This window comes from Schistocerca americana, chromosome 6 (genome assembly GCF_021461395.2).
Source record: "Schistocerca americana isolate TAMUIC-IGC-003095 chromosome 6, iqSchAmer2.1, whole genome shotgun sequence".
NCBI classification, from domain to species: domain Eukaryota; kingdom Metazoa; phylum Arthropoda; class Insecta; order Orthoptera; family Acrididae; genus Schistocerca; species Schistocerca americana.
This window is the reverse complement of record NC_060124.1, coordinates 20,349,101-20,374,508: the sequence shown is the minus strand read 5'-3', so window position 1 is coordinate 20,374,508 and position 25,408 is coordinate 20,349,101. Positions and strand designations below refer to the sequence as shown.

At 41.0% G+C, this 25,408-nt stretch overlaps 1 protein-coding gene across 1 annotated transcript in view; it reads left to right on the top strand.

The window, feature by feature from the left end:
- Positions 1-25,408, top strand: part of LOC124619922 (1-phosphatidylinositol 4,5-bisphosphate phosphodiesterase classes I and II) — a 403,835-nt gene that overhangs the window by 272,880 nt on the left and 105,547 nt on the right. The window contains exon 12 of the mRNA XM_047146565.1: positions 1,974-2,162. Coding sequence (XP_047002521.1) covers positions 1,974-2,162 — 189 coding nt within the window. The remainder of the gene's footprint in view (positions 1-1,973; positions 2,163-25,408) is intronic.

The following is a 25,408-nucleotide window of genomic DNA, read 5'->3' as shown; positions in this document are numbered from 1 at the left end:
TTCTCAAGACATAATAAATAAGAAACCGGGAAAATCATGGACAGAAGGAGGGAGAAGACAGCATGATGAGGGGATGCAGTAGTACTATAAAGATAGAAACAACAAAGAAAGAAGATGAGCTGAAAATTGATTTTGTGTGTCTTGGTTGACCAGTGTAATGATTTTTTAAATTTTATTTTTTAAACACCAATCCAAATGAAACTGAACCCCCTAAAAACAGCTGTGGTGGAAATGGTGATTACACATTCAAATCATTGGCCACCATCAAATGCACTGAGTACTTCTTCATTGTGGTAGCAAGTGTTGCATTCACTAAAAATACACAGCCAAATAGAGATGCTGTAGATTACTTGTACAGACACTACATGCACTGCCAATAGACTTTTCATACAAATATATTACATAGGCTCTCATTTGGCAACATACAGCATGAAATTGGAAATCCCAATCAATTAGAAAGAAAATTAGAAATGTACTTAATTAGCCATTCGTCCTACAAATTGCTGAATAGCTAGGTTCAAGTATTGTAAACCTCTGTTAGCTACACTGCAAGTAGCGGTGATCATTGCAAGTAGTAGTATATTGTAAACAGGACTTTGTATTTACTCGTATGAGTAGCTATTTTCTTTGAAAAATACTGCTGCAATCTTGTAAATCTTAAGCTGTCAATAGGAGATAAACTGTAGCTGTTTAATGTAACTTAGACGGCACCAGCTTTTTCACAGTAGTAGCTTTCTGTCTGATTTAATTGGTTAAATTTAGCTGCCATAAGCACAAACAGCGTTAAGCAAGATAGTGATGCTTTACAACTAGTACAGTGTGCAGGTTAAATTTCGATTACTTGACTCTTTTTTGTTAATGTATACTTTGATGCATTCCACATATTGGAATGTGCTCTCTTTCTTATTGGGATCTACAGAAGCCAGTAGTCATAATATTTGTTTAGTTCATAGAAGTAGGTTACAGAGGCAGCTTCTGCGTGCTAATGAATAACTTGTCTTGTTCCTGATTCCTGAAGACTTTCCATTATGATAGGATCTACCCATGTGGCATGTGAATGAATAGGAGAGGAACTAGGTTGTGAATATGACCCTTTTGATGTCATATGAAATCAATATTGATTTTTATGAGTAATGGAAAATCTCATATAAAGATGTGAAACAAATACTAACAAAGAGATAGAGGGGCTGGCCAGTACTTACCTCAGCTCAGTACAGCCGATAGATACACAAAACAGAACAGAAAATTTACGTTCCTAGCTTTCGGAACTTTGTTCCTTGATCAGGGAGGAGAGAGGGGAAAGAAAGAGAAGAAGGGAAAGTGGATTCAGTTACTCACAACCCAGGTTATGAAGCAACAGGGAAAGGAAAACAGGGAGGGTAGCAAGGATGGAGGCATGGTTGTCAGAGGAAAGCCAAAGATATTCTACTGTAAGTACTGTGCCAGCTTCAAACCAAAGAGGATGCATACAGAAGTAAAGAGGTATATAGTATAAAGATAAACACAAGTATGTAGGATGAAAAGATGTGTGAATGGCTCAAGAGGAAAGGGAAAGAGGAGAAGACTGAAGAGTAAATGGGAGTGAGGTTGTTTTAACATAGGTTCAGTCCAGGGCGGTGGCAGGATGAAAGGATGTGTTGGAGTGCAAATTCCCATCCCTGCAGTTCCGAGGGACTGGTGTTGGGTGGGAGAAGCCAAATGGCACTTGGCCGAAAGCTAGGAACGTAAATTTTCTGTTCTGTTTTGTGTATCTATCGGCTGTACTGAGCTGAGGTAAGTACTGGCCAGCCCCTCTATCTCTTTGTTAGTATTTGTTTCACAATATTGTTTTTTAATATTTCATGATTTGAATTTAACTACAATGCAAGGAACTTACTGCAGCTTGTTTTATTTATATGATTCTTTTTCCTTGTGTCTGGTGTTTTCTCAGCTTAGTGTGCTGAGAATGATCTAAACCTTTAATAATATTTCAGATGACGACGATGATGAGAGCAGCAGTGCTGATGAAATAGAAGATGATGTTGCAGAAGAAACAAAGGGTTTACATGATAAGATTCCTGCTGAGAAAGCAGCTGCTCAAGAGACTGAGGCTGGTGCTGAAATATCAGCATTGGTCAATTACGTTCAACCAGTACACTTCTCGTCCTTTGAAAATTCTGAAAGTAAGCATCTTTTTAATATCTATGTATATTTGACCAAATATGAAAACTTTTATTGCTGTTTGTAATACAATGGTAGTTTTCTTAGTGCAGAGCTAAAAATATTGAAATGTTACAGAATAATTTAGCAGATATTACAAATACCCTTTTAAAAATTTATTCTAGCTCTTCCAGATCCTAAATGCATAAAATACAGCCAGCTTGTTTCTGAACCATCAAAAAAGAGAAAAGGGAGAGTAAATATCAATCTCAGCCCAGGAATTAGCATACTCAGTTCAGAAGAAATAGCCTCAAAGTTCTGTTTGAAGACAAACCTTAACAAAACATAGAAATAGGCTGAGAAGTTCCTTAAATTTTCAGATTAACCAGGTCTGCTCTTGAATAGTGACCTAAGTACATTTTTGCAGAACTGGTGAGTGATGCATCAGTGACATGAAGTGGTGTTGAATCATGGAAAGAAGAATAGAAAAGAAGAAAATTCCAGCAATTACACAGCCAAGATTCAATAGGAGAGAAACACAATTGGATATAAAAGTAATAACAGGAAAAGAATAAAAGCAGTAGAATGACTGTTATAGTGATTGGAAGATGTGTGCAGTAGGAAGAAAAAGACAACATGTAAGATAATGCTGTCATGTTGAATGGCCAGTGAAATGAAAGAAATAGAGTAATTTGGATGGGGTAGCAAAATAAATAGAAGAGGAATGAGAACTGTGAATGATTTGGGATGCAACAAATGTAAAACCAATCAAAATAAAAATTTTCTTTGGAATGAAAGCTCCCCAACTTCATCCCAAAAAACTAGTTGCAGGTGGTGGTCAAGTTCAGGTTGTTGTTTAACTTTTTCATTGAACATGGGTTAGTAGTGCTGATCTGGTAGTAGTTGCTACTCTCATATGTCACAATGTCACATAGTATTGCCCATTTAGAAAGCTACATCAGTAATCAGTATTGTTACATTTGAAAGATAAATTATTCCACTGAACTACAGAGATAAACTTGAACTTGCTTTTTTTATTTCTTTTCATGAGGAAAAGATAATGTAAGATGCGACTGAAAGTATGAGGAAGGTACTGGAGCCAGAACAGATTCAGTCTTGTCGTGTGTGGGGCAAATCTTCCTTTTGTAAATTTGTTTCAGGCCAGGATTCTCAATTGGACTGCTGTCTTGAGCAGCCAGAGCTGCATCAATTGTCTCCAGAGAGAGACTTAAGTACAGTGAGGATTGTCCAAACAACATTTGTTGGAACACACCTATGACAAGATTGGAGGACTCTACAATACAAACTTCTTTTTGATTTCAAGAATAATAAACATGTTAAATAGTGTAATCCTATATTTTAAGACAAATGAAATGAAAAAAAAGTATTCCAAAAGCAACTATGGCATGTTGCAAAGAAATGCATATTGCACATTCTGAAATATACTGTATCTCATTGTGGATGCATGTAATGGGTAGAAAGCTTTGAAATGATATTTATAAAACCCAAGTCAGAAAATGACTAGATGTTGGGAGAATGACCCGATCATCTACTGAACACATGATCAACTGCTCTTTGGAAGATAAAGCTCTGTGGAACAACTTTTGCTTGAAAGAAGGAATCAAAGTGAGTTACTAGTCAGAGACCACTATCTTGTAGCTGAAAATAGGAAATCAGACTGAAGAAATGAAGCTGGAATGAACACGTAGTAAAAGATTAGATCATATAAACTGAAATAGTTGTTGTAAAACATTGATAACATATGTATGTAAAAAATACCCTAGAAGTATGAGTGTAATTCAGGACAAAAAGAGATGGATGTAAGTAATGCCTTTCCATTCTTGTAAGATCAAAAATAATACTGACTCTTTTTTTATAACAATCATATATTCAACATAAGTCAACATTTATTAAATTCCATAGGAAGTGTTATACGGATATTTCAAATAATCCTTCCTTCTCAGTTTCATTTTGTTAGATGAATGTACATCACTGCTAATAGTCTATAACTAGCTGGTGCTGATTTTGCTTCTTTTTATTGTGACAGCTGTGATGGCCAAAGGCAAAGAGATGTACCATCAAGTTACAAAATATTCAGTATTAGGACTTGATTGACAGCTGAACAATGTGTAAATAAAATTAAGAGCATTTTAATTGATACTCAGGTGATGGTTGGAAAGATGAAAGTCTCAGGAAATTTGAAAGATGTGTACCATATTTAGTTGTACATATCGATATAAACAAAACAAAACAGAAGTTATCTGGAACTTGATGAAGTTGCTCACCATGATAAAGAATGTATCGCACCAATCCATCAACATTGTACCATAAAAGCTAATGCAGTAGTATGTTTTAAGGACACTTTGGATACATATGGTTCAATGAAGATCATTAATAACATATTAATGGGTAATATTGTGATGGAAAAACAGGAATTGAATATAAAGATCTGTATGAGTTAGATTATGCTCAGGCAATTATCCAAAATTTCAGCCAGTAATTGTCCTTTTTCTTTTACTTATCTGCTTCTCAGGGCCTAAGTAGCCAGTAAATTATTCCCATGTGAATAGTTCACCAGGTTTCAATGGAAATAGAGCAACCAAAGGTATGGTAATGAGCAAGTGAATGTAATGGTGTGGAGAATGTGCAAAGATGCTCAATTTCTATGCAGTGAACAACTTAACAGTGTTGGCACAGCCTTAGTCCTCCCAAAAAAACTACTATATGTACACATCTACATTCACAGCATTAGTATACTCTTTCCTAAGTTTTTGACTGTGAATGGTTGTAATGACAATGATAGAACAAAGATAACAATTGTATTTTTATGGGAGGGCTTAAATAAAAATTTTAAGGAGCTTCACTCATAAAGATAGTAATTTCTCATTCTTGAAAGAATTTATTATAATAATGGAAAATCAAGACTAACCTCCACATATACTATAAAGTGCAGTCCAATATTTAGCGAGACAGGGGGTTGGAGTAGACCAGAACTGAATCTGTACACTGAGGTAACGTCCATTGGCTGCTACACAGGCCAGCCTCAATGTTGTTTCCCACACTTGTTTAGACAAATGCTGGGCTGGTGCCCAACTTCTGCATCAGAGAATCTGATAAGCAAACAGTTTAAATATGATAACATACACAACAAAGTTTACGTGATTCACGGACAGATGACACAGCCTTTCCACACTTATGTTACTTTGACATCTGTGGCATCATGAAGAACATCCACTCTCAAAGTTAAATAACAATATAAAATTTGCCAAGTCCTGGGAATGGGGCCCCGTACTAGATATGATAAATGCTAGGGAAAAAAAAGAATAAGAATGGAAAAATCCTGAGTACAAATAGTGATAGCAGAAAAGGCATCCAATCAGCATACAGAGAAAATACTGAGAAGCGGATGGGCTCATAAGTGAGGTGCTAGTCATTGAAGTCCAGCTTTTGAACTCGAATTGATCAAAGGACACACACACACACACACACACACACACACACACACACACAAATTGCTGCAATCTAACTGGAATGAGTAGTTGTATTTGGGAGAGTGGCTTAAGTGCAAATGAGGTTGGAGAGAAATAGGTACAGGGATGAATAGTCGAGAGCAGGATAAGAATATGGGTTTCAAGAGCTCTTGTAGTTGCAAGTAAGGATGCTGACATGTTGTATATAGGAAGGTTTTAGTGGCTGTACATAGAGGACACAAGTGTGAGAAAGGATCTAAGGAGTAAAACTCTGAATGCAAAAAGACTGTTACTGTAATATTTAAATTCTTTTATTCCTTTTTGCCATTTTGTTGAAAACAGTGCATGCTTGTTGCTTTCTTCTTTCCAAAAATCAAACTTGTATTTTTCCATTTTATTTATGATGGTTAATGACCTTAGTCTTACTCAAGTTATTGTTAGTTGTATTTTCTAGGAGATATATCTAGGTGCATGCTTCTTCATAATCTTTTGTGGAGTACTACAATACCATGTGTAGTAAGTCGGCAGCATAATTTTATTCCATTTGACTTTTCTGTAGAAGTTTTTCACTTAATTTTGTAGTTTTTCAGTTTTGTCTTGTAGAATGTTCCTGTTCATGTAGGATACTGTTCTTTCAGTTGTAGCCAAATCAAGCTCGAATACTGAATAAAAATCTACACATGGTAGCATGTAAAACATGTCAAAGAGAAACAGACAACTCTAAATGAACAGGTAAAGCTTAAAATCCTAGATGAAGTGGACAATATTACAAATTCTAGATGAAGTGGACAATACTACAAAGAAAACACCCATTTTAGAGCTGTTTGTAATTCCCAAATCTACTTTATCCATGATAAGAATCAAGAAAAAATCAGTAATGGTGCTGCATCAGGTTCCAGGAAAAAATCCAAATGATTTTGTAGTGCAAAGTATGAAAACATCAAGATGTTACCGCTAGAATGGTTCAATCACATTTGTGCATCTAACATACGTTTAAGTGGTCCTATGATTCAATCAAAAGCAAATGCGATTGCCAAAAATATATGCGTCAGTGAGTTTAGTTGTTCTGCTGGTTGGCTGTGTCAGTTTCAGAAGAGACATTCAGTATCATTTGTGTATCATTTGTGTTGAAGCAAATAAAGTTGATGAAGAAAGTGTGAACAGCTGGTTGCAAGGTTTTGATGGAGTGAGGGAAAAGTATGCCTCGTGTGATGTGTTCAATATGAACAAAGCTGGACTTCTGTACAATTTTTTCCAAATTACTCCTGAAATGTAAAAGACGAAAGTATCACAATAGAGGTAGTAGCAAACGACGTATAATTGTTGCCATAGAATGTAATGTGGATGGCAGTGAGAAATTTTGTTCCTGGGTTATCAGTAAGTCCGAGAAGCTGTGTTGTTTTAAAAACGTTTGTTTCTTAACCACATCTGGACATGGTCTTTGTGCTGTACGTATCATGCCTTGATTTGCAATTTTGTATTTGATTTGGTGGGGTGGGTGGGGAACAATTCTTCGCATGTGAGGCTGTCTGTTGTTACCGGTTCGGCTAGCCGTCCTGTGGGACGGCCTCACAGCCCAGATGGCGGGCATAGTTTGTGATGAATTGAACTGTGGTTTGCACCCTGTTCTGGTCACCACAACCCATGGAGTGGCACAGCATGCAGTGTTGCTGCTGAGCGGTGTGGGTGGGGGGAGGGGGGCGGCAGTGTGCATCTGTGCTTCATGCTATTGTGGTGGCTGTGCTTTGCACAATGTGTAGATTGTGCTGCAAATTTGATAATTTTCATGCCAGGGTGAGAGTGGCCTATGCTCTTCCTCAGGGGTTGGGTTGTCTCCATACCAAATTTCATCAACATCAGGTCAGCAATTTAGTCGGAGAATGTAATAGAGTTACTTTAAGTTTTAAATACATAAATATGGAGACTTTACCTGGCATCTACTCTCACCGTAAGAAAGCTTGAGTCACTGGCTCATCATTTTGCATGTGACTTCTTTGTCTCAACAGTTGAATGGCTGTCCAAAACAGACATATTCTTCTTACTTCAGACAGATGTGCTGCCCATAACATACAGGATCTGAACTTACCCAACATAAAGGTTCAGTTCTTTTCTACCAAATGCAACAAGCAATCTTCAGCCCGTGGACCAAGGAATAATTTCTCTCATGAAGAGAGCTTATTGCAAGCGACTTTTAAGAGCTGCAATTCATGCTGCTGTAAACAATACTGTGACCCCAAATTGGAATCTGCTTGCCGCAGTAAAAGCCATCACAACAGCCTGGAACTCTGTGTCGCCACATCATGTACAGAACTGCTTTAACAGAGCCTGGAGACATAGTAACACTGGAGATGTCTGTGAGTTAGACAGTGCCAATTCACCTGATGAATGGAGAGTTCCTCAAGACATTGTGAATCCTTGGATTAGTTTCGAAGAATTCATTTGTGCAAGCAACAGTGTTGCTGTATGTGCCTCTGTGGAATCTGATGTGCCAAAAGCTGTGACTGAGGTGCAAGAAAGTGAGGAGGAGGAGAATACAGACACCATTCCACCTACCAATCAGGGGATGTTTAAAGCCTTGGACAATTTAGAATTATTTGCTTCTACATTCAACATCACTGTTGAGTTTATGGATGCTACAATTACAGCTGGTTGAGAAATTACAAGATATTTTGGTTTCTGTGAACATCAGTGGACCATGCTTGAATTTATTCCAAGAAAATAGTATAATTTGTGAGTATTTGTACTTTTGCAGTCACTTTATAGTGTTATAAGTCTACCATAATGTAAATTCATTGATACTGTTGTGTATTACACATTACTGTACAACTGTACATACATATCAAATTCTGTGGTTTCACTTGACACAATTTTTTTAACATGAACTCTTGATTTTTCTGTCCCTTCATATTTGTGTCATGCTGTAATATTACAAATGCAAAAGGCTCTCTGACTACTACATTTTCACAAAGCTGCTGAACCAAATTCAGTGAAATTTTGTTTGGAGATAGCTTGAACACTGATGAAGAACTTGGGCTACTTTAGAATGCGTGTAGTACAACGTACTTATTGATTTGGAAAATATCAAGCAAATTAAGGAAAAAATATTTACTCTTTGAAAAGAATATTTACTTTTTGGCTTTTGAACTTTATCATATTTGTGTAAATGCTTTTATTGCTCGATATGTTCTATGTTGTATGATTCAACACAATGAATACAAAGCTTATACAATCCTCAGTCTGTTTAATCCATATTTCCATCCTAATATTATTAAATGTGAAAGTAAATTTGTTATGTTCTCTTGACTGAACTGCTGAACCAGTTTCAAGGCAGTTTGGTATGGAGGTGGCTCGGTCCCTGCTTTAGCCACATTAAGGAAATCATTAAATTTATTGCATGGTGTACGCATTGTATAAAGTGTAGTTGCTGCAATGGCATGATGCACGAGGGCACGCTTCTGCCATATTCCCTCCACATCTACATCTACATGTACATCCATACTCCGCAAGCCATCTGACGGTGTGTGGCGGAGGGTACCCTGAGTACCTCTATCACCGCTCAGTGGTGGCATTGTGCATCGCACTGCATCATGGGTTGGGGTGATCTACATCTACATCTACATCTACATTGATACTCCGCAAGCCACCCAACAGTGTGTGGCGGAGGGCACTTTACGTGCCACTGTCATTACCTCCCTTTCCTGTTCCAGTCGCGTATGGTTCGCGGGAAGAACGACTGTCTGAAAGCCTCCGTGCGCGCTCTAATCTCTCTAATTTTACATTCGTGATCTCCTCGGGAAGTATAAGTAGGGGGAAGCAATATATTCGATACCTCATCCAGAAACACACCCTCTCGAAACCTGGCGAGCAAGCTACACCGCGATGCAGAGCGCCTCTCTTGCAGAGTCTGCCACTTGAGTTTATTAAACATCTCCGTAACGCTATCACGCTTACCGAATAACCCTGTGACGAAACGCGCCTCTCTTCTTTGGATCTTCTCTATCTCCTCCGTCAACCCGACCTGGTACGGATCCCACACTGATGAGCAATACTCAAGTATAGGTCGAACGAGTGTTTTGTAAGCCACCTCCTTTGTTGATGGACTACATTTTCTAAGCACTCTCCCAATGAATCTCAACCTGGTACCCGCCTTACCAACAATTAGTTTTATATGATCATTCCACTTCAAATCGTTCCGTACGCATACTCCCAGATATTTTACAGAAGTAACTGCTACCAGTGTTTGTTCCGCTATCATATAATCATACAATAAAGGATCCTTCTTTCTATGTATTCGCAATACATTACATTTGTCTATGTTAAGGGTCAGTTGCCACTCCCTGCACCAAGTGCCTATCCGCTGCAGATCTTCCTGTATTTCGCTACAATTTTCTAATGCAGCAACTTCTCTGTATACTACAGCATCATCCGCGAAAAGCCCCATGGAACTTCCGACACTATCTACTAAGTCATTTATATATATCGTGAAAAGCAATGGTCCCATAACACTCCCCTGTGGCACGCCAGAGGTTACTTTAACGTCTGTAGACGTCTCTCCATTGATAACAACATGCTGTGTTCTGTTTGCTAAAAACTCTTCAATCCAGCCACACAGCTGATCTGATATTCCGTAGGCTCTTACTTTGTTTATCAGGCGACAGTGCGGAACTGTATCGAACGCCTTCCGGAAGTCAAGAAAAATAGCATCTACCTGGGAGCCTGTATCTAATATTTTCTGGGTCTCATGAACAAATAAGGCAAGTTGGGTCTCACACGATCGCTGTTTCCGGAATCCATGTTGATTCCTACATAGTAGATTCTGGGTTTCCAGAAATGACATGATACGCGAGCAAAAAACATGTTCTAAAATTCTACAAGAGATCGACGTAAGAGATATAGGTCTATAGTTTTGCGCATCTGCTCGACGACCCTTCTTGAAGACTGGGACTATCTGTGCTCTTTTCCAATCATTTGGAACCCTCCGTTCCTCTAGAGACTTGCGGTACACGGCTGTTAGAAGGGGGGCAAGTTCTTTCGCGTACTCTGTGTAGAATCGAATTGGTATGCCGTCAGGTCCAGTGGACTTTCCTCTATTGAGTGATTCCAGTTGCTTTTCTATTCCTTGGACACTTATTTCGATGTCAGCCATTTTTTCGTTTGTGCGAGGATTTAGAGAAGGAACTGCAGTGCGGTCTTCCTCTGTGAAACAGCTTTGGAAAAAGGTGTTTAGTATTTCAGCTTTACGCGTGTCATCCTCTGTTTCAATGCCATCATCATCCCGTAGTGTCTGGATATGCTGTTTCGAGCCACTTACTGATTTAACGTAAGACCAGAACTTCCTAGGATTTTCTGTCAAGTCGGTACATAGAATTTTACTTTCGAATTCAATGAACGCTTCACGCATAGCCCTCCTTACGCTAATTTTGACATCGTTTAGCTTCAGTTTGTCTGAGAGGTTTTGGCTGCGTTTAAACTTGGAGTGGAGCTCTCTTTGCTTTCGCAGTAGTTTCCTAACTTTGTTGTTGTACCACGGTGGGTTTTTCCCGTCCCTCACAGTTTTACTCGGCACGTACCTGTCTAAAACGCATTTTACGATTACCTTGAACTTTTTCCATAAACACTCAACATTGTCAGTGTCGGAACAGAAATTTTCGTTTTGATCTGTTAGGTAGTCTGAAATCTGCCTTCTATTACTCTTGCTAAACAGATAAACCTTCCTCCCTTTTTTTATATTCCTATTAACTTCCATATTCAGGGATGCTGCAACGGCCTTATGATCACTGATTCCCTGTTCAGTACATACAGAGTCGAAAAGTTCGGGTCTGTTTGTTATCAGTAGGTCCAAGATGTTATCTCCACGAGTCGGTTCTCTGTTTAATTGCTCGAGGTAATTTTCGGATAGTGCACTCAGTATAATGTCACTCGATGCTCTGTCCCTACCACCCGTCCTAAACATCTGAGTGTCCCAGTCTATATCTGGTAAATTGAAATCTCCACCTAAGACTATAACATGCTGAGAAAATTTATGTGAAATGTATTCCAAATTTTCTCTCAGTTGTTCTGCCACTAATGCTGCTGAGTCGGGAGGTCGGTAAAAGGAGCCAATTATTAACCTAGTTCGGTTGTTGAGTGTAACCTCCACCCATAATAATTCACAGGAACTATCCACTTCTACTTCACTACAGGATAAACTACTACTAACAGCGATGAACACTCCACCACCGGTTGCATGCAATCTATCCTTTCTAAACACCGTGTGTACCTTTGTAAAAATTTCGGCAGAATTTATCTCTGGCTTAAGCCAGCTTTCTGTACCTATAACGATTTCAGCTTCGGTGCTTTCTATCAGCGCTTGAAGTTTCGGTACTTTACCAACGCAGCTTCGACAGTTGACAATTACAATACCGATTGCTGCTTGGTCCCCGCATGTCCTGACTTTGCCCCGCACCCGTTGAGGCTGTTGCCCTTTCTGTACTTGCCCAAGGCCATCTAACCTAAAAAACCGCCCAGCCCACGCCACACAACCCCTGCTACCCGTGTAGCCACTTGTTGCGTGTAGTGGACTCCTGACCTATCCAGCGGAACCCGAAACCCCACCACCCTATGGCGCAAGTGATTGGAACAGGGTGTGAATTGTGGCTCATTTTATCACAGATGATGCTTGCCACTAGATTGTGAGGCCATCCTGTGGGATGATTGGCTGGATTGATTGAGACAGACAGCCTCACATCAAGGTGGTGTAGGAATTGTTCCCTACCTAACTTGCCATATTAATTACAAAATTCCAAATTGGTGCTTGATAGGTACAGCACAGGGATCAGTGTCCATGCATGACGAAGAAACAACATGTTTATTTAATGACTGAACTACTACATAAAGTAAACTTGAAAGTGTCTCAAAATTAATAGATATTAGAGAAATTAATAGAATTAATAGATATCAGAGAAAGTCGCTTGCCGATGTGACAGCACTAGATCAAAATGTGATGCAGTGGGAACAGTAGACACTGAACAAAGTCACTACCTTGTCCCAGAGTAACCAGCAGCATGAGACAGATTATTATTGATGCAAGGTGCAGAATTAATCATATCTTGTAGAAGAAATTGTCTGGGCAAGATAAGACCAAGACATGCAGTTAACACATGAGCATGCTGGCGGTGACAGGGAGAAATTGGACAGTACTGATGTGGGAATCTATCGGAATGTCTTGTGGCATGAGACACCTATTTACACACTGGGCTGTGTAGCAGGCATAGTCTTAAAACTTCACAATAACTGTCTCAGTACAAAGCACTTTGCCATGTCTGTTGCAACATGGGCTTGGGTCCAGAGTTGATTTTGGTGCTGCAAGGAGAAGACCAATACAGAATAAGGCTGGGGTAGTGGAAGCCATGCTATGAACTGAGCTATTATATTGTACCAGTAGCCAGAGACCATAGGTGGGTAACGTGCTGCATCGCAGAATCAACTGCTTGGGGAAGAAGTGAACACATGAAGGAAGAAACTTGCTGCCTTAGCAGTTAGCCACAGCAAGCTAGAAACATACAGAACTGCTAAGCCCAATGTGCAGTTGTTGGCTACCACACAGTTCTCCCTGTGAGAGCAGAATTCAGATGATAAGCGAGGTGATGACAGTGAAAGCTGGTACAAGTGGAGGTGGGATGAGAGGGGGGCTGTGGAGGGGGGGTGAGGTGGGTGTTGTACCAGCAGTGAAACCATGGATCCTGGTGTTGATGCTTTGATGCTTCAAGTGCTGCTTGTGTGATGGAGTTGGGCACAGAACATCAGAACACTGGATGTAAGGTACGCACGACACCCGGTTATCTGTTGTCAGTAGTGCGTGTCTGCTGCGTGACAGCAAGTGACAACGCAGTACCAGCAGTAAGCATGAGTGATGAGTAATCTGGCAGTGCACGAGGTGGGGGGTGGTGAGCCAGTTTGGCCTGAGCCTGTGTCCAGTGCTGTGCACCCAGGGGTGGGCAGGTACTGGGCATGTTTGCCATTACGCAGCTGCGGAGGCAAGAGCACAGCAACATGGAAAGGTGGCTGTGAGGAGGGGCTGAGCACGGTGTCTGCATTTGAAAGTTGAAAATGCCCATGCTGGATACTGTGCGCATGAATTTCCAATGCCTACAGTGTAATGACAGGTGGCAGCAGGTCCAGGAATGACTCTGGGAATACATGAAATAATGCTGCTGTGGAAGTGACAGGGGCTGTGGCGGATGTTGGGGGCGTAATTGGTTGTTGATGGTGGCAGAGGTGAAATTGCTGTGTTGGGCATAGGCTGAATGAGAGGCAGAGGTACAAAGACCTGAGCATCCTGGGCGTTAGGGATGCTGGCACTTGTGTTGTCGATGGCCAATGGGTTTGGGACAGTGCTGGTGGAGCACAGTGGGTTTCCTGTGGTATTGTTGGCTGTAGTGTGATGGGATGGTCTCTTGGGGGTTTCCATGGCAGGGATGCTTGGTGCAGTGTCAGCAGTGGCAATGTGGTGGTGCCACCAGTATCATCAAAGGCACTGCCATTGGCACCAATGTGTGTCTGCAAGATTTTGATGAAATTAGTGGCCAGGCTCAGCCGTTTGAGATCAGGTAGCATATATTGATTGAAATGCTGGATGGTGTGCCATGAATATGCAGAGTAAACGTCTTGGAGTTTCACTTAGGACCTGATGGGGGTTGGAGAAATATGGAGAAAGTGGTGGCTGGTGAGGGCCAATGCACAGCATGATATGGGTGCATGAGGCAAGGTCACCATGAATGAATGCCCTGCACTTGCATGGTGCCAGTTAGTGGTGGGCAACAGGCAAGCCATACATTCCTGCAGGCTTGCTGATCTCAAGCATGACTTCATGCTTGGGCAGGTCATCAAGGTCTAGGAAGTTGCCCAGCACAAGTGGCTGCCACAACAAGGTCAGCAGCTGACATCCCGAGGTCAGCCTTGTGAGTGACGCAGAGACCAACAAGTACCAGTACCAGTGACAGGGTGGCAGTTGACCTGTTGTTCTGGCAAGTGAGAGCGGCCTTCAAGGTATGGTGGAGATATTTCACCATGCTGTTGGTGGTTGGATGTTAGTGAGATGTCAGGCGCAGGTCAATCACACAGAAGTCCTTCAGTACACGAAAAAGGGCACATAAAAATTGCAGTCCATTGTGGCTTGACACGGGCAGCTGAAATGGGCAGTCTACATGGAGACGAAGGCAGTGGCTATCATGGGGGCAGTGATGTCAAGTGCTGACACTGCCTCACTGAGCCAGCTGTAGGCCCAGGTCCTGCAGTCCCTCTGAATGCTTGGCCACACAAAACACTACAACTTTAGCTACTGATAAAATGTGGACTAGCAGAAGGCAGTGGACAGGAACAGACAGGGTGAACCACTGATTGTGTTGCACCAGATGCTGCTGTCTGAGCTGGGGACCAATGTACATTGAAAGTGGAGTCTGGAAGCAGCGTCCTGCCAGAGGCAGGTGAGCTCTGGGCTGTGTTCCAGGGTGATGGTAAGTGCCTCGTAGTCCAGGAACAAAGTGATGGCAAAGGTACGGGTGAGGCAGTCAGCAACAATGTTGTCAACTCTGGCAACATGACATACGCCAGTAGTAAATTTGGAGATGAAGGATTGCTGCCAGAACTGATGTGAGGAGCACTGGTAGATGTCTTTAGAGTGGGCAAACATTATAGGCTTGTGATGTGCATGAAGTGATGGGTTTCCACCACTGGCTAAAAGTATTTGATTGCCTTGTAGATGACAAGAAGCTCTCTGTCACAAACATTTCAGAGCCATTGAGTAGCAGATAGCTTACTGAAGAAGAAAGCAAGCTGCTGTCAGGTGTCACTGACATGCCGCTGTCCGTCTGGTTGGTGTTGACCATGAGGGTGGGCAGGTTGGTGGGGTGGGGGTGTGCGAGAGTGGTAGTGTCTGCCAAGTCATGGTTGGTGACAGAAAATTGTCTTTCACTTGTGGCGTTCATGACACTAGTTTGTTCCCCTTTGTTTTGGGGTTGTGGAGTGCGGCAGTGAGCAGTTCCTATATAGCAGTTGCATTCCTCAGGAGACAGTGGAAGAAATTTAACATGCAAAGGTAGTAGCAGAGGTCCTCAAATATCTCTGGGTGCTGGAAATTGAGTATAGCTTATACCTTGCCAGGCAGGGGCATGAGCTGGTAGCGGAGATGGTATGGCTCAGGAACACCACCTCGCTGGCACTGAAAACACACTTTGCTGTGTTGATTATGATGCTGGCATCCTGGAGGCATTAAAAAATTACGCAGAGGTGCTTGCGGTGTTCATCACTCATTGCAGAGAAAACAAGTATGTTGTCCATGTAGGCGAAACACCAGGGCAAGTCTTGCAAGATTCTATCCAGTACACTGTCATACTTGGGTGGCATTACCAGGACCAAGGGTCATAAAGGCACTTTTGTAGAGCCCAAACGGCATGATGATGGCATCTTTCCGGATGTCCACCGGTACAGTTGGTGTCTGGGTAAAATCTTTGGTGCAGTTGATTATGCTGAAGATTGCAGCCCCAGCCAGCATGTTGTGTACCTGCATAGGAGTGACACCAAGTGCAGCCAGGGATGGTGCAGGCATTTATCTTCCATCAGTCATCACACAGGCGCCAGGAGTCACCCTTCTTCATGGCAAGGTGGAGGGCAGATGCCCATGCAGTCTTCAAAGGACACAGCACGCTGGCAACTAGCAGTCATCAAACTAGACCTTGGTGATTTTGAATAATTTGTCCAGCGATAGGGGCCATGGCCAACTGAAGACAGGTGTGCAGGGGGTGGTCTCGATATAGTGGACAGTTGAGTGGCAGACCTCCTGAAGTGTGCTGGTTGAGTGTGTGTGAACAGGAGATAGCACCAAGAATTCAGCATATGTGTTAGAAAATGCCACCTGCTTCACATTGAAGAAAGCAGCAAAACATGTTACTATTCTTTTCTCTCCTAGTATCGCTGTCTATGAGATGCCAAATGGCAATGTCAGGGAGCAGGCTGTAGTGCCCAATAAACTCCTCTCCGATAATGGGGCCAGTGACTTCAATGACGGTGAAAGTCCACAGGAGGTTCCATTGCAGGCTGAGTTTGAGGACATGATGATGTGTGCCATGGGTGATGATGGGGAGTTTTTCACAGCTGTCATGCAGTGGCTGAGGCAGCAACACGACCCCATACAAGCTGCCATGGGGAGATCAGTGTTGATCAGGAATGGCATGATACAGTGAGTGTCGCTGTTGAACAGATGTTAGAAGACTGAGCAGCAGCCGGGTGCACCTTACTGCAGTAGCCATTGGGGTTTGGGTAGCAAGAGCAGGGCTCCCTGCAGTTTGCAGTGTCCAGGCTGAAGCTCTCAGCAGAGACTGGCTGTGTCGTGAATGGTGTCAGCAGGGCAGTTGGAACTGCAGCGGTGGTAGCCATCATTGCACTGGCAGCCAAGTATGCATGTGCTATGGTGTTTGGAATCAAGCTGGCTGCGCCACAGTCACCTGCAGTATTGTCATATCATTGCTGATGCAGGTGTAGATACTCCATGCTGGTGGGCACTATCCTGTGGGCAAATAGGGAAGGGAGTGGCTGGTAATGTCATTAGTGTCACATCAAGCTGTGAGTTGCCTGGCAGTGTGGCAGTCAGCTGACGGCTTGGGATGGGGGTGTGGTTCATGCATGGAGGTCATATGTAGGGAGGTCAGTGTCTCATGCACCAGGATCCTGTGCACCCTGTCAGTGAGGCTGGCAGTGACAGTGAGAGGGCTATAAAGCAAGTCAGCCAGATGTTGTACAGGAACCTGTGGGAAATATCAGTAGCTCCTGGGCCTGACAGAGGGGTGACAACAGGAGGTGGATCGAGCATTAGTGTGTTGAGGCTGGGAGGAGTGGCGATGGCAGCAGATGTAGGAACTGGTGCGGGCATGGCGAGCCTGGCACCGGGGCCTGGGCCACTGATGGTCACATCACTGCAAGTTGTGTGTGCATGTAAGCTTTGCAGCATTCTACTTCAGCAGGATGTGTGGCCAAGTTGGCGATAACGCCATGAAGGGCTGGAGCTGGAGCTGCATACAGTGAGGTGTTGGTTGGGCCAGTGGCTGAGGCCACAGTGCTTAGGGTCCCAAGGGGTGAACAAGTGAAACAGATGCAAGGGAAATATCAGTAGCTCATGATGCGAAGCACAGTATTGTCCATAGCATGGAAACATAAGTTGCTGGTGGGGTGTGCACCTGCATGGTACTCCAAATGCAGACCTAATGTGATGATCTGGCAAAACATGCCTAATTTGAAAGTTGAGTCACCTGATTCTATCTGTGGGTCATCAATGTAGGAATGTTCCCCAGCCTGACTTGCTTAATTAATTACAGAATTGCAAAATAAGGTATGATAGGTATTGCACAAAGATCAATGTTCAAATGTGGTTAAGAAACAACACATTTATTAAAAGACTGAACTACTATAGGAGAAGGAAGGAAAATGTGAAATGGTCTCAAAATTAACAGATATTGAAGAAAGTCACTTGCTGATGTTATTGCACTACATAAAAGTGACATGCAGTAAGAATAACATACACCGAACAAAGTCACTACTTCATCCTAGAGTATTTACCACCATGACACTGATTGTTATTTAAGCAAGGCACAGAATTAATTGTCTCTCACAGAAGAAATGGTTTGGGCAAGGACTGAATTAAAGGCACAGGGTTAAGCATGCCAGCAGCGATGGACAGAGCTCATAACTCAGACAGTACACATATGAGCTCTATCACTCACTGATCTATTTATTTATTTATTCCATGTGATCTGATGGTACACAGTGTGTTGCAGATGTCGGAAAATATCATTTAATATTGTTAACATATATTAATGTAAGCCTATAGTATCCTAATGTATTATATTGCTCAATGTTTTCAATTTAACACAAACATCAAGATTACTGTTCTAAGTATTCATTTACAGAGTAAAAACAGTGACACAACAAATATGACTTCATGGCTTTGCTAAATTTTGTGTTGTCTTTGATGGACTTAATACTAGTGGGAAGATTGTTGAACAGTTGGAGGCCCATGTGGAAAACTCCCTTTTTACACAGTTGAGTGTTTGTACGTATAACATGCAGGTTTGCGTTTTTCCTGGTGTTGTGTTCATGTATTTCGTTATTTTTTACGACTCTGGGGTCAGTTGGCACTATGTGTTTTCTGAAGAATTTTAGAGTCTCAAGAATGTAGAGGCAAGGCAGTGTAAGGATTTCCAACTTTCTGAAGATGGGTTTGCAGGAGTCTCTGGGTTTGCTCCCAGTAATAATCCTCATTGCTCTCTTCTGGATTCTGAATGTGCTCAGAGCAGTTGGAGCATTACCCCAGAATATTACACTATATTTTAGGTGGGCTTGAATGTTAGCGTGGTATGCACTGGTTAATGTTTTCAGGCTAGCACATGTTTTCAGTACACTCAATGCATAACAGCCAGTACAAATCCTGGCATTTACCTTTCCTGTATGTGTACTCCATTTCAGGTTATCTTGAACCCACAGACCTAGGAATTTGAAAACAGTGTCGGTATCTATTGACTGGTTATTTATAGTGACAGATGGCTGAGAGGAATTTGCATTCTCTTCTGTTCCGGTTTTCCCACAGTCCATGTTTCACTACCATACAATGCTGTACTCCAGACGTACATCCTCAGAAATTTCTTCCTCAAATTAAGGCCGGTATTTGATATTATTAGACTTCTCTTGGCCAGAAATTCCTTTTTTGCCATAGCGAGTCTGCTTTTGATGTCCTCCTTGCTCCGTCCGTCATTTGTTATTTTACTGCCTAGGTAGCAGAATTCCTTAACTTCATGACCTTAACTTCATGACCATCGATCCTGATATTAAGTTTCTTTCTGTTCTCATTTCTACTACTTCTTATTACCTTCGTCTTTCTTCAATTTACTCTCAATCCATACTCTGCACACATTAGACTGTTCATTCCATTCAGCAGATCATGTAATCCTTCTTCACTTTCACTCAGGATAGCAATGTCATCAGTGAGTCATATCATTGATATCCTTTCACCTTGAATTTTAATCCCACTCCTGAACCTTTCTTTTGTTTCCATCATTGCTTCCACAATGTACAGATTGAACAGTAGGGGCAAAAGACTATGTCCTTGTCTTACACCCTTTTTAATACGAGCACTTCATTCTTGGTCAGCCACTCTTATTATTCCCTCTCGGCTGTTGTACATATTGTATATGACCCATCTCTCCCTATAGTTTACCCCTATTTTTCTCAGAATTTTGAACATCTTGCACCATTTTTTGTCGAACGCTTTTTCCAGGTCGACAAATCCTATGAATGTGTCTTGATTTTTCTTTAGTCTTGCATCAGTTATTAACCACAACGTCAGAATTGCTTCTCTTGTGCCTTTACCTTTCCTAAAGCCAAACTGATCGTCATCTAGCACATGCTCAATTTTCCTTTCCATTCGTCTGTATATTATTCTTGTCAGCAACATGGATGCATGAGCTGTTATGCTGATTGTGTGATAATTCTCACACTTTTCAGCTCTTGCTGTCCTCTTTATTGTGTAGGTGATGTTTTTCAGAAAGTCAGATGGCATTTCGCCAGACTCCTACATTCTACACACCAGCATGAATAGTTGTTTTTTTGCCACTTCCCCCAATGATTTTAGAAATTCTGATGGAGTGTTATCAATCCCTTCTGCCTTATTTGACCCTAAGTCCTCTGAAGCTCTTTTAAATTCTGATTCTAATACCAGGTCCCCTATCTCGTCTAAATCGACTCCTGTTTCTTCTTCTATCACACCCGACAAATCTTCCCCCTCATAGAGGCTTTCAATGTATTCTTTCCACCTATCCGCTCTCTCATCTGCTTTTAACAGTGGAATTCCCACAGCACTCTTAATGTTATCACCCTTGCTTTTAATGTCAGTGATGGTTGTTTTGACTTTCCTGTATGCTGAGTCAGTCCTACTGACAGTCATTTCTTTTTCGATTTCTTCAAATTTTTCATGCAGCCATTACATCTTAGCTTCCCCGCACTCCCTATTTATTTCATTCCTAAGCAACTTGTATTTCTGTATTCCTGAATCTTCCAGAACAATTTTGTACTTCCTCCTTTCATCTGTCAATTGAAGTATTTCTTCTGTTACCCACGGTTTCTTCACAGTTACCTTCTTTGTACCTATGTTTTCCTTTCCAGCTTCTGTTATCATCCTTTTTAGGGATGCCCATTTCTCTTCAACAGTACTGCGTACTGAGCTATTCCTTATTGCCGTATCTATAGCCTCAGAGAACTTGAAGCATATCTCGTCATTCCATAGTACATCCGTATCCCTCTTCTTTGCGTATTGATTCTTCCTGACTAATGTCTTAAACTTCAGTCTACTCTTCATCACTACTATATTGTGATCTGAGTCTATATCTGCTCCTGGGTAAGCCTTACAATCGAGTATCTGATTTCGGAATCTCTGTCTGACCATGATGTAATCTAACTGAAATCTTCTTGTATCACCTGGCCTTTTCCAACTATACCTCCCCCTCTTGTGATTCCTGAACAGAGTGTTCGCTGTTACTAGCTGAAGTTTATTACAAAACTCAATTAATCTTTCTTCTCTTTCATTCCTTATCCCAAGCCCATGTTCTTGTGTAACCTTTTCTTCTATTCCTTTATTCCTTCCCCCACAACTACATTCCATTCTCCTATTAGATTTTCATCTCCCTTTACATACTGTATTAGCCTTTCAATATCCTAATACACTTTCTCTATCTCTTCGTCTTCAGCTTGTGACGTCAGCATGTATACCTGAACTATCGTTGTCGGTGTTGGTTTTCTGTCAATTCTGATAAGAATAACCAAATCACTGAACTGTTCACAGTAAAACACTCTCTGTCCTACTTTCCTATTCATAACGAATCCTACTCCTTTTATACCATTTTCTGCCACTGTTGATTTTACCCTATACTCATCTGATCAGAAATCCTTGTCTTCTTTCCACTTCACTTCACTGACCCCTACTATATCAAGATTGAGCCTTTGCATTCCCCTTTTCAGTTTTTCTGATTCTGACATTTCATGCCCCAACTCATAGAATGTTATTATTTCGTTGATTATTCAATTTTTTTCTCATGTTAACCTCCCCCTTGGCAGTCCCCTCCCAGAGATTCGAATGGTGGGCTATTCTGGAATCCTTTGCTAAAGGAGAGATCACCATGACACTTCTTTGTGAAGTCTATGATTGATAGGTGGGACAAATTGGATAGCACCTACTAGGGAACCATTCTGCATACATTTCTTTTCAATATAAATTAAGAGCATGTCAACCAATTCTTCATTGAGAAATGATATTATACTCTTGAAAATCGTTTATGCGTTACTGAAGATGTGTTGCTAAAGATTCCACTGTGTTGATGTTTCACAAGTGATACACTATAAGCGAATTGTAGCATTCTCATGACAAACCTGTTCTATGTAGACAGCAGTTCCACTACATTTCAGTTAACTCCTCTGAACAACAACACACAACTTATGGCATATTACTTGTCTGGAACAGGTTACCATCTGGAGTAGTGTAAACATCATCTACATATTGTTTTGGTGGGCCATTCAAAAGTCACGAGAACACTCTGTGATTTCTTGTTAAATTTTCAAGAGAGTTATATCACTGAATTTGTCTCATTGAAATCTACTATTCTTGTGGCAAAAATAGCAGTTACAATTCTTTAAAAAAACGTTTATGCCTGTACCACAGTTATTAATAGTTGTGAGAACCCACTACTGTTTCTTTTATGAGCCGTGCTCACTCTTTGTCTAGGTGAAAAGAGATTACAAATATCTTTAATGGTCAAAAGTGATTTGAGATGAAAAACTTAGACACCTCATCCTGTATGCATTATCTGCTCAATAATATAAGAGGCTCCATGAGGCTGTTGGTGGACAGTACTGTTGTCTATAGGAAGGTTGCAACAATAGAAGACTAGTGAAATGCAGGAAGACTTGTAGAGATTAAAAAACTGGTACAGCAGACCCTTAACATAAACAAGTGTAGTATAGTGTGTAAAAATAGATGAAGAGACTCAATTCTGTTTGGTCACAGTTGTTTCCCTTTTATCCAGCATCAGGTCGGGTTGAGACTTTAATGGTATTTCTCCATTTTCATCTGTTTTTCCACCATTCTTCTACTGTAATTGTTTTGTCGAAGCCCAGACCATTTTAACCTATTCTCAGTTTTCTCATTCATATTCTCTAGTCCAACTTTGTTTTTAACATCTTTATTTCTCACTCTGTTCCTCCTCATTTTCCTTAACATACATCTTGGAAATTTTGTTTCACTGGCTTAGACTCTACTTGCTTCTCTTCTTGTCATTGTCCAGGTCTCCAATGCATATATCAGCATGGGTGTAAAATACTCTTGTACAGTATTTCCTTACACTTCATTGGAACCTCCAAGACTACTACTCACATACTGGTAAAATGCATTGCTCTGTTGTACCCTTTTGCTAACTTCTACTTCCATTCTTACATTCTCCATTATCACATTTCTTAGATATTTAAAGCTATCCACAATTTCAATATCCTGTCCTTTTATATTAATTTGTCTCTTGCTTTCTCTGTCTCCTCTAGTTGCCACCATAGTCGTGCTTTTCTGAACAGTGCATTTCATTCCATATTTCTCGATTTTTTCATTTAAGATGTCTCTTTGTTGTTGTACATCCTTACTGTTGGCTTCCCACACCACAATATCATCTCCCTTCCTCTATGAGCTTCTTTTGTCTCCCTCACAATTTTATCCATCACCTTTATAAATAATAATGGTAATACCACACTTCCTTGTCTCAGCCCTGTAACATTCCTAAAACTGTCTATTGGCAATAAATAGCTGGAAGCAGTCGCAGCCATAAAATAGAACAGAGTAACCACCTAGAGCAACCTTAAATGGAATGGCCACAAAAAACTAGTTGTAACTTGCTGAAAAAACAGATTCCAGACTAAGATTCACCGGAAGAAACTTAAGGAAAAGTTTTCAGCCATGGAAGAAAAAGCTTACAAAACACTTGTTTAACAAATTCTTGAGTATTTCTCATCAGTCATGGACTCTTACCGGTTTGGACTAATAGAAGAGATAGACAAGATCCAACAAAGAGAGGACTGTTTCATTAAATAAGCACAAGAGCCTTTTGGAGGTACTCAACATCTGTTGTTGCAGACTCTACGAGAAGACATTGGGCACCATAAAGAAGTTAGCTGATGAGATTCTGAGAGTGTGTGTTTCACAAAAACTCAGCCACCATATTACTTCCTCACACATATGACCTGCGAAATGACCCACGTAACAGATGAGTCCCTCTCTACCTAATGTCTAAATGTTCTGCCACTTCCTCCCCACATTCCCCAAATTGTCACTGTTTCCCCTCTGTCAAAGGAACGAACACTTCTGAAAGCATAGTATGATTCTTTCTATTTTTATGGTGTCTCTTGGTAATTCTGGAATTTCACCCCCTGAAGCTAACTTCTGTTTAGTACTTCTGTCTCCCTGTAATTTTACAGTTTTGTCAGGTAAATTATCATTTTGATAATTTGTAATTACCTCTGTATATTTTGCACAAATATACTAAGTATTTCACATTGCTCTAGACTTGATATTTCCTATATAGAGACCTACAACTAGAATGAGAGGAATGGAGAACTCATTTATTGAAGACAGTGAAGAAACCATCAGTGAAAGCAAATGTCTGGAGTCCAGTGCTCATTCAATCCAAGGCTTTTTATATCGCTTATCACTTCTTTTACTACTGATAATTAATTATGTACAGATATGAAAAATGCAATAGTGCACCATGGTTTATGGACTGGCTAGCTATTCAGACAAGGACATACCATCTCACAAGATGTTCAAACCAGCCTTCAGGTTGAAGAGAGTTTCACTTTTTATACACTCTTACCTGATCAAGCTGACCCCAAAGCTAAAGTTGCTGATGCATAGTTGTATGATGTCACATAGCACAGGCTAACAAAAAGAGCAGAGGTGATAGCATAAAGTTTTTGATTACTAGATCATGCACCAATGTCCTGCATAAAATCTGGAAGCTTTTGACTCTTTCCTCTGGAGTGACAGCAAGAAATATCTGATTAGTCAACTTGATGATGGCCACTTCATTGTATTTTGTAAATGCAGGCTGTGTGCTCTCATCCTTTGATTTGATTTTACTGATCCTAAAAATCTTATTTTGTGTATTTACACATGGGTGTGGGACAAGCCACAAATACAATTTGTTTAACTCCTAATTTTAAAAAAGCAAACAACACCTGTAGAATGAAACATATCAGCTAAAAACTAATTTATAATTTGATTGAATAGATGAAAGATCTACTCACCGGGTGGCAGCAGAACACACACATAGAGGAAGGTTATAGTTGTGCGAACTTTTGGAGCCAGTGGCTCCTTCTTCAGGCAGAGGTCTTAGGGGGAGGAAGGAGGGGTGAGAGAAAAGGATTGGAGAGGTGCCTTCTCATCCCATCTGGCAAGCCTCCCCTGACCCACGATTCAGGATGACTTTCCTAAAATCTGCCCCCTTTCTTAGACCTCTCCAGACCGTTTCCTTCACCACTCTTCCTTCCCCTTCAACCCTTCTGCCTGAAGAGGGAGCCACTGGCTCCAAAGACATGCCTGATTATAACTTTATTTTATTGTGTGTTCTGCCACTGCTTGGCGAGTGGATTTTTTACCTATCCAATTACATTATTTTGTCAACAATTGATTGTTTCTACTGTTATAAAAACTAACTTATAATAAGAAAATATTCATGTGATCCTTC